General features: G+C 45.6%; 1 protein-coding gene across 2 annotated transcripts; it reads left to right on the top strand.

Annotated features, from left to right (window-relative positions):
• Positions 1 to 3,654: 3,654 nt before the first annotated feature.
• Positions 3,655 to 9,246, top strand: LOC123427797 (nucleolin 2-like). 2 transcript variants are annotated; one of them, XM_045111923.1, is made up of 20 exons: positions 3,655 to 3,787; positions 4,364 to 4,462; positions 4,547 to 4,719; positions 4,926 to 5,123; positions 5,234 to 5,404; positions 6,101 to 6,187; positions 6,296 to 6,394; positions 6,549 to 6,626; positions 6,713 to 6,817; positions 6,949 to 7,032; positions 7,111 to 7,170; positions 7,264 to 7,332; positions 7,404 to 7,544; positions 7,633 to 7,724; positions 7,802 to 7,919; positions 8,026 to 8,114; positions 8,197 to 8,281; positions 8,369 to 8,460; positions 8,560 to 8,879; positions 8,973 to 9,246. In XM_045111923.1, the coding sequence occupies exons 2-20, from the start codon at positions 4,381 to 4,383 to the stop codon at positions 8,999 to 9,001; spliced, it is 2,172 nt and encodes a 723-aa protein (XP_044967858.1). In that variant the 5' UTR covers positions 3,655 to 3,787; positions 4,364 to 4,380; the 3' UTR covers positions 9,002 to 9,246. The 2 variants fall into 2 exon arrangements, with proteins under 2 accessions (XP_044967858.1, XP_044967857.1); XM_045111922.1 differs by having other exon boundaries at positions 6,293 to 6,394.
• Positions 9,247 to 9,594: the final 348 nt, after the last annotated feature.

Below are 9,594 nucleotides of genomic sequence, written 5' to 3'. Positions count from 1 at the left end.
TGATAAGGTGGGGATCCGAAAGCGGTCTTAGTCTGGTCGTTGGACACAAACGAAGTACACGAAGTTGCAATGGCTAACTTTTAATTAAACAAATCCCAAGCAAAAAGCTACTAGGCTGATCTACTTATATAGGAGCAAGGGTTGGCGGCCAAGGAGGTGGGAGGATGTCCCATGGGAGGCTAAAACTAACCCTATACCGTACAATTCCTATGGGACCAAGTGGAGGTGATGCAACACCTTTGGACTTGTAGTTAGACTCGCATTCTGATGCAATGTCACATTATTTCGTCAACATCTTCACGCTCCGAACAAATTTTAAGGTGATTCCGTTGGGTTGGAACGCACATAAAATCTACTTTCCAACAAAAAAGGAATCACCCAATTCGGAGTCCGTATGAAAACGTTGTTGACGTTTTGAGACAGGTATGTGTGTGCAATCCAAGAGTCCAGAACGTGAGCGACTTGTACTTTATTTTCTTTCAGGCTAAAAGTGACGTGAGAAAACTTCTTGAACATCATATAATCATTTCCTTTGATGTGAGAGGACTTCTTGAACAACACGTAATCATTTTCTCTTCCTTTATCCCCACACGTGGTTCGTGCAAGCGTTCGACAATTCTGCATTTAGGCATGGAGTAAAAATAGGTGAAGTATTTTTGTTTCGGATAACATAAATAAATTATTGCATAATTATTATAAGAAATCATCTCACAAATATGCAAATATGAAATATTTTTGGTGGTATCCAAGGTAGCCATGTCCACATCATGTCGTAGACGGGGCGGCCGCCGGCGAGCTCCTCGCTAACGGGGCGGCCATGGCGCCGGATTTCCCCGAGCAGGCTCGGCTCAATCGCGGACGATGTGAGGCCGTGGGCCGCATTGAACTCGGGTCGTGCCGCCTCAAACTCGCGTTATGTGGCCTCCAACGATTGCGCCTCCATGAGAAAGCACTGGGTGGCTGTCGAGCTCTACGGTTGCGACCGCCGGGTCGACTTTAGCCAGGAATGGCGCGCAGTGTGTCCACTGCAGCGCGTAGTGGGGTCTGATATGCGGACACGCCGCCCAGCGAGACGACAGTCATCACCTTCACATGGTTGTAGAGGTCGTAGAGGTCGGTGGGGAGGCTGCCATCGTCGAATGACGAAAACTCGTCGCAAGTAAGCACTTCGACGCGGTACTCGTTAGGGACGACCGTGATGTAGACGCGGTGCGTGCCGAAGGGGACGATGGAGCCGCCGACGGGGAAGTCCGCGTCCTCGAGGCAACGGGTGATGTTGTTGACACGGTCAAGCACGCCGTAGCGCACAACCATGTCGTGCACCACGTGCTTGCCAGAGGCGGTGAAGGGTCTCACCCGAAACGTAACTCCGACTAGCGTCGCTGCCAGCCCCATGGTGGGCGCAAGCTGTCGTGGTATTTCCGCGGCAGATGCGAGGGGGTGGCTTAGTACGTGGTTTGGGCCCGACGGGTGCCGGCGGCGTCTGGGAATGGGTGAAGGTGCGAGACTATATATGGCCATCTCCGACCCGGCCCGGCCGGCCCAGCCCGAGAAAACGGGGCCTGGGAGGGCCTGACCTGATCATTGGGCGGGCCTGGGCCTAAAAATTAGGCCCTAGCAGTTATTGGGGCCGGGCCTGGGTTTCAAGAATAGAGCAAAAATCGGCCCAGCCGGCCCTCTCGCAGCAAACAATCAACAACCCAAGTGCTACATGGCCCGAAGAAACCCCTAGACTCCACGAGACCAAGACTCCACCAGGCTCCAGCGGTCCAGCGACTCCAGCCCTTCTATCCTTTCACCTCTGCCCGTGCTACATGGCGGCGGCGGCCGATCCATCTCCAAGCTAGCCTGCATTTATGCACTTACGTTTCTACAAACTCAAAACTGGAATGTTTTGATACTATTTGATGCGAAGACAATGCACTTTACTGCTGTTTTGGTGCTGCTGTGCTGCTACCTTATTCTGTTTATTTTTCTGGACATGTACTTTCATTACAATGTCAAGGGCCTTTGGGAGGGCTTAGGGCTTCGGGCTTTCTGCGTTGGTAGGGCCTGGGCCTGAGAAACGTAGAATTTTCGTGGGCCTGGGAGGGCCTCGGCCTTATCTCCATGCCTTGGGCTTGTTGGGGCCTGGGCCGAGGCCCGGCCCGGCCCAGGGCCAGATATATGCGAGACACATGACACCGATCTACCCGGGTTTAGGGCCCTTCAATGAGGTAAACCCCTAGTCCTGTCGGAGTGACTATAGGTGATCACAATACAGGGTGCTCCTCGAGCTGTTCGTGAGGAGGAATATGGAGCTCTTGCTATCGGTCTTGCTGCCTCGGTGGTGTGGTGTATGGTGTGTATCAAGTGTTTGGGTGTCAGCCCCTCTCTCTGGGGACTGGGCTTCGGTTTCTAGGCTAGCCGGGCGATTACAATAATGGGGAAAGAAGGGGTGGATCCTAGTCGCCAGCCTCTCTAGCTGGTCGTGGGGCCCGCCGGCTGTCGAGTATTGCCCATTACGGACCCGTAAGCCGGGCGCCAGAGTGGTCGACACACCTTCTACAGGGCCGGGTCGCCCGGTCAGCCTCAGGGATGACCAGGGTCCCATAGCCTCGCCCTGCTCGCGTCATGATGTCTTGTAGCCACACGGGTCCTGTCAACGCGCCGTGTAGCCATGCGTGCCCCTCGTCGGGTTCCTTTCTTGACGTCGTACGCCAATATGGATGGATGGGACGTGCACTGACCCGTCGACTACCGTTGGGGCCGGCTCGCACGTGATGGCCGAACGGGCCACCTACCGCGAGCCGGCCTAGGGGGCCACCCGACCCCCTAATGTCTTGGAGTGGGGTTTCATCTGCTTTGGTGTACCGAAGGGCCATATCCCCGTTAACTATTCTACGAGTGGGTTGCAGGATAGCCCGCACGCCCCTTCGAGAGCTAGTGACGCCCATGTGAGGCCTTAAACTATTTGGTTCCCATGAAAAGACCAATTTTTTATGCTTGTTTTTTCTTCATGTTTTATTTGTGTATTTTATTTTTCATTTTTTGTTATTTAAGTTTGTGAATTTTTTTTTGAATTCAACAACATCCTTTCAAATTCATGGGCATATTAAATTCACAAGCATTTTTCGAAATTTGCAATTTTTCTTCAAATTGTAGACTATTTTCTTAAATCCATGAACATACTTAAAATGCGTGATTTTTTTTATAAATTCGGAAACAATTTTTAAAATTCGTGAACATTTTAAAATTGGTTTTTACAATACAGGAACAATTTAATATTCACAAATATTTTTTGAAATATGTAAACAATTTTCGGACTCCTAGATTTTTTTTGAAATTCAGCCTTTTCAAGTTCGAGAACATTTTTTGAAACCATGAACAATATGTGCGCGTTTGTGGGGTATCGCACGCGTTTGGTGCTGTACAAAGGCCCACGCACTTCGCCAGCAGCAAGCTCGCGCGGGCCAAGTTCCACGGCCCACGGAAAAAAGAAAGAAATATCCGGGCGCTTTTACATAACGCGCCCCAAGAAAGCCACATTTTCGACGATCACGCCTCCAGGCCGAGCATTCGCGAGAGCCAAGGTGAAACACCCAAACTAGGCGAGGCTAAACGCAAAAACCGCATATCTCGCGGCCGGAGAGTGGCCCTCAATCAATCGATCGGGAGGCCCGGTGCCTCGCCCTTCCTATAAACACCGAGCCGCCGCCGTCTGCCTCGCCCAAACCCTCCCCAAAACCCTAGTCGACTCGGGGAACTAGGGTTCCTCCCCGCCGCCGCCGCCGCCAACCTCCCGCCGGTGAGTCCCCCCTCCCTCTCGACTCGTTTATTTCGCTGTTCCATGCTCCGCTGCGTCGATCGTACCCGCGGTGATCGGTGAAACTTCGGGCCGCTTCTGATCCGGCGACCTGAATTCCATGGGGCGGCCGCTCCGGGGGCAGCGCCGTGGCGTAGTCGAGTTCGCAGCCGCGTCGCCCGTGGCCGGTGGTGCCGATTACAAGTTCGCTGCGAGTTGGTCGGTTCGAATCGTTTGTACTTGTAGGATGCTCTCCGATTTTTTGGTTTTAGCCTCTATGTGATGAAATCTGTTGCAATTCTCGAGCGGGTAGGATTCTGCCCGAGTTATGCCCTGATTTTGCTTGGCCATATATTTTATTCTTCTAGTACCCGTTGTTAGTCCTGTGCTGCTTCGTCGTGCTGTTCTGTGTTTATGTGTAGTTGTTGGTAGTGTAAACTGGCTACCAGGATTTGATAAAAACTTACCCTGGGAAATTGTGTAGCTTGTGTAGATGAATTGTTTTCCCATACCAGGGTAGATGAATTGTGCGTTGTTTTTGTTTGTTGCTCTTAAGTTAACGCCCATCTCCTTGCGCAGAGCTCAGAAATACTACCATGGGTAAGTCGAGCAAGAAGTCCGCTGTCGAGGCTGCACCTGCCGCTGCGCTGGTCCCAGATGTAAAATCTGGAAAGAAAGGTATATATTTCAGTAACCATATGTCTACTTGTTTTTATGTAGCAATATCATTCTGTGCATAACTCTCGTGATCGCAATTTGCAGGCAAGAGAAATGCGGAAGATGACATTGAGAAGGCTGCCAGTGCCAAGAAGCAGAAAACTGCACCTGAGAAGGTCGTGCCCGTGAAGAGTTATCTTAAAGTCAAGAAGAAGCTCCCTGCAAAGAAGGTCGAGAGCAGCAGTTCTGATGAGGATTCTTCAGAATCCGAGGACGAGGTGCTTCACCTATTCTTCTCTTTGCCTTCTTTTTTGTTAAACAGTAACATGCATTGTGTATTTGAAGTTTATTATTTTAAACATGATACTGCATCTAATTATTCCGCATGAAGATAATTTGCATACATTACTTGCGTCATTGTTGTGATCGAGCTGTATATTTTCAGTACTCCCTGAAATCAATTTTCTAAATAAATCTTGCCCAGGTGATGGTTCAACCAAAGAAGGCTGCACTGTCTGCTAAACAGGAGTCCAGCTCTGATAGCAGTGATGAGAGCAGTTCTGATGATGAACCTGCTAAAAAGCATGCTGCTGCTTCAAAGAAACCTGCTGCACTTGCTACCAATGGTTCAAAGATTGTCAAGTCTGACAGCAGCAGCTCTGACAGCAGCTCTGATGAGGATGTAAGTGTTTGTTTCAATGAAATCTTCATAATTGTTCTTTCTCTTTTTCTATCTTGTCTGTATGTGATCTCCTCTTTATTTTCATTTCTTTCTGTAATAATCTTTCCCAGGTGATGGTCCTACCCAAGAAGGCTGCACAATCTGCTAAACAGGAGTCCAGCTCTGATAGTAGTGACGAGAGTAGCTCTGATGATGAACCTGCAAAGAAGTCTGCTGCCGCTTCAAAGAAACCTGCTGCAAAGACTGAAGAGTCAGATAGCAGCAGCTCTGATGAGGACGAAGTGAGTATTTTTTCCATGACATCTTCATAATTATTCTTTCCCTTCTTTTGCCTAATGTGAGTTGTTACATAGTCCTCAAATTTTCTTGTCTCATTGTATGTTAATCTTCAAGCTTACCCTATTAGCTACATATGTTCCTTGTTTTATTCCCTTGATGGACCTCTTGCTGATGCAATATGAAAATAGATTATATTTTTGCTCCAAATTTTAATTTGTATGTTTTTCCACAACACATCATAGTTGAGACATCGAACTGCTAAATTTTCTATTGAGTTGTGTCTTCTGTTCTGAAGGACAAATGTATCTTGAGCTTATTTTATATTGAAGAAGTGAATATGGTGCACATTACTATTGTATATCTAAATCAATCAATTTGTGAATGCCTACAGAAGGTATTGTTATGAGTATTGTTTGGAAGCTATGAACTTGAGCTGATTTTGTTTTCCAAAAATATGAACATAACACATGGGTACACTCAATTCTGAACTCAACCACTAGCACCGTAATCTGAATAATGAATCAGACGAGGTTAGCAAGTTTGTACCTCACATATCAATGTGAGACAGTGAGTACTCCCATTTGCTCGTTCTCATACTTCCCATTGTTGCTATCATGGTTTTAATTTTGCGGAGTATGCCCAAGTGCCAGTCTTCACCAGCAATATTTTGTTAGTTCTGAGTGTAACGATGTATGCAGGATATGCTTCCCGCTAAAGCACCAGCAGCTGCCAAGAAGGTTGAAGAATCCAGTGAAAGCTCTGATTCTGAAAGCTCTGACTCTGAGGTAGTTATTTAACTACTGATTTTGAAGTGGAAGCTTCATCATTTAATAGCATTTTTAAATACCTTTTTGCCTGATTTCACCATGTTTCACTTCATTGGTTTTCAGAAGCCAGCTAGTGAAGTGAAGAATTCTGCGGTTGCTACTGCACAAAAGAAAAACCAGGAATTGGATGGCTCTGACAGTGATTCTGATGATTCATCAGATGAGGTAAGAATTATATTTCTACCAATGCATCTCTATGTGAGATAATTGAGTACAAAAGCATAAAACTTATTTTTTGCACTTACCATTCCCCTGATCTTGTCGTTTAAATCTGCGGACTACTCATATTTCTTAGTCCTAACTGGAAAAACGTTTGCAGGATATGGCCACTAAAAAACCAGTAGCCAAGAAAGTGGCAGAATCCACTGAAAGTTCTGATTCTGACTCTGAGGACGAGGTGATCAGCCTACTAGTTATATGAGAACTAAGGCTTCATCATTCTGTGTTTATAATGTGATACTAACGTTTTCAATATATTTCCAGGATACCACTGCTAAACCAGTTCAATCTTCCAAGGCTGTTGCTGTTAAGAAGGACAAAGAATCTAGTGATAGCTCAGATTCTGACTCAGATTCAGATTCTGAAGAAGTAAGTTCTCTGTTGTACTTGTTTACTCTTGGTAATTTCTCTTGTGTGATATTTGTATTTAATATTGTTTTGCTGCTAGCAAAATCCTTTGTCTATGCCATCTTTCTAATGCGGTTACTTTCTATGTCCAGGATACCACCGTTAAAACAGTTCCTATAAAGAAAGAAGAATCTAGTGGCAGCTCAGATAGTGACTCGGATTCAGATTCTGTTGAAGTAAGTGTCTGTTACTTGCTGTCTCCTGGTCTCTTTTTTGTTTTATAAATGTTTAAAATTCCTTCCATTGTTTTGCAGCCAGCAAAGTCTACTATTCCTGTGAAGAGGCCTCTGACAACAGAGAAAAAGAGCAAACATGTATGCATTTCTTTCTTTCTTGAAAGCATTGTCTTCTGTGGTATCTATATCTATTTTACATTGAATGATCTTGTTGTAACTCAATATTTGCAGTCCAAGGACGATTCTGATGATAGTTCTGATGAGAGTGATGAAGAAGAGCCTCCACAAAAGAAGCCTAAGGTGCTTATTTTTGGTGTTTGCTTTTCCGCCTGAAAATTTTGCTTCATATTGCATTTCTTATCCTATCGCAGGATTCATCTTCTGGTGCTGCCAAGCCAGTCTCTAATGCTGCCAAGAAAGAAAGCAGTGGTGATGATAGTTCTGAAGAGAGCTCTGACAGTGATGAGGAGAAGAGTAAATCGGTGGCTGTGGCAAAACCCAAGCAGAGCGAAGTATGGTTCCGTGTATATTTATGCTGTTTTAATTTTTCTCTTGTGTTTGATGGATACTTGACTTCAACATTGTCTTTATTTGTTGCAGCCAAAAACTCCTGCCAGCAGTGGTCAAGCTACTACTGGGTCAAAGACCCTTTTTGTTGGGAATCTGTCATACAATGTGGAGAATGACGAAGTGTAAGTTTGAGATTTGCCATTATTGCATTTTTACTGAAAGATGTTGTCCTTACCTTCATTTGTTCCACATCCTGTAGGAAGCAATTTTTTGGGGAGGCGGGTGAGGTGTCTGATATTCGTTTTGCTACTGCTGATGATGGGAGCTTCAAGGGTTTTGCACATGTTGAATTTGCCACAACTGAAGCTGCTCAAAAGGTAATACACTATGTATCTTTGTCATCTATGTAGTCTCATCAGCTGATCTGTGAAGCAAGCTTTTAATTGCCATCTAAGTTGGCTATCCATGTTGTGACACTGATAGGCATACAAACTAAATGGACATGATTTGTCGGGGAGGCCTGTCAGGCTTGATTTTGCTCGTGAGCGAGGCGCTATCACTCCTGGCAGCGGGTAATTTTCTATCCCACCGATTTTTATCCAGAAATTGCCTGGACATGCTAATCATTGACGCGCCTTAATTTTCTGTGTTCAGGAGGGACAATAGTTCTTTCAAGAAGTCAGGTCAAAGCAATACTGCCTTTGTCAGAGGATTTGATTCATCTCTTGGGGAGGATGATGTAATTCGAAGCGTTAAACATATCTTTCTGACCTAGTTGCTTTAATTACAAATCTTGGGTTATATCTTAATGTTTTTCTGTCACCAGATCCGAAGCTCGCTTCAAGAACATTTTAGCTCATGTGGAGCGATTGGAAGAGTTTCAATCCCGAAGGATTATGAAACTGGCACAAGCAAAGGGTAAGTTTGGCTCTGGCATATAAAATGCATTTGCTGCTAGGTCAATACATATCCTTGTTTCTTGTAACTGACTCTCTGGCTGCTGGTTTGGTCCTGCAGGATAGCATACGTGGAATTTACTGACGGGAGTTCTTTGCCCAAAGCGCTTGAGCTGAACGGATCTAACATTGGAGAATTCAGCTTGTTTGTTGATGAAGCCAAGCCTAGGGCAGATAACAGAGATGGCACAGATGGTGGTAACAGGAGAGGAGGAAGGTTTGACAGGGGCACGGGCCGCAGAGGTGGTGGAAGGTTTGACAGGGGCACGGGCCGCAGAGGTGGGGCAAGAGGCGGCCGGGGTGACAGAGGTGGCCGGAGTGACAGGGGCCGTGGTCGGGGTGGTGCACCCCCCAGGCAGAGTGCTGGCACACCTAGTGCAGGTAGCTTCCTACATGAACACCAGTCTGCTCTAGTTTCATTTGCTTTGGCAGACAAGTACTGGTTTTGACATTTGTTTCTTGTTTCTTTGGCAGGGAAGAAGATAACTTTCGGTGATGACTGAGCTTTGGTGATTCCGCTTGAAACCGCGCAGAAACTCCAACCTACCCACCCCTAGTGAAACGTGAAACTAGTGAAATGTCAAACATTTCCTTTTTGCCTGGAGACTCTACTTCTTCTGTTTTTATGTTGTCTTATTATTATCGTGGACCTGGTGGTTATCTGCCACACAACATCGGCTGTTCTGGAGATTTATATTATACCCGTGATGAATTTTGGTCAGATATATATTACCTCGTGGCTTCCTTTGGTGGTTTGACCTTCTATAATATGTTTAATTCGTTTGTTTTCTTGGGTATCCAACTTAGCTTAACAGTAGTAAGAAGCACTTAAAAATGTTATCACATCTTATATTTGTTTATGGAGGAAGAATTAACCAGGGAGAAGCCATCCCTGGAAATGTGCAGTTTTTTTTGTCGAGGGAAGGCCATCTTGGCTATTTTTATTAAAATCAAACTACGGTTAGGTATAAGTTAATCTATTACAATAACTATGATTTGCTAGCCCATGAGCCATTTCATTACAAGAACGTCAACAATTATTAAGTACTCCCTCCGTTTTAAAATATAAGACCTTTAAGGATTTTTACTAAAAGAC

Source organism: Hordeum vulgare, chromosome 2H (genome assembly GCF_904849725.1).
Source record: "Hordeum vulgare subsp. vulgare chromosome 2H, MorexV3_pseudomolecules_assembly, whole genome shotgun sequence".
Taxonomy (NCBI): domain Eukaryota; kingdom Viridiplantae; phylum Streptophyta; class Magnoliopsida; order Poales; family Poaceae; genus Hordeum; species Hordeum vulgare.
This window is presented reverse-complemented; position numbering and strand designations above follow the sequence as displayed.

Bases quoted from the DNA above. Each gene is read 5' to 3' on its own strand.
- LOC123427797 (XM_045111922.1), top strand. From the start codon at position 4,381: ATGGGTAAGTCGAGCAAGAAGTCCGCTGTCGAGGCTGCACCTGCCGCT. The intron at 6,627-6,712 runs GTGATCAGCCTA...ATATATTTCCAG, and splicing joins ATTCTGACTCTGAGGACGAG to GATACCACTGCTAAACCAGT. The intron at 8,461-8,559 runs GTAAGTTTGGCT...TTGGTCCTGCAG, and splicing joins GAAACTGGCACAAGCAAAGG to GATAGCATACGTGGAATTTA.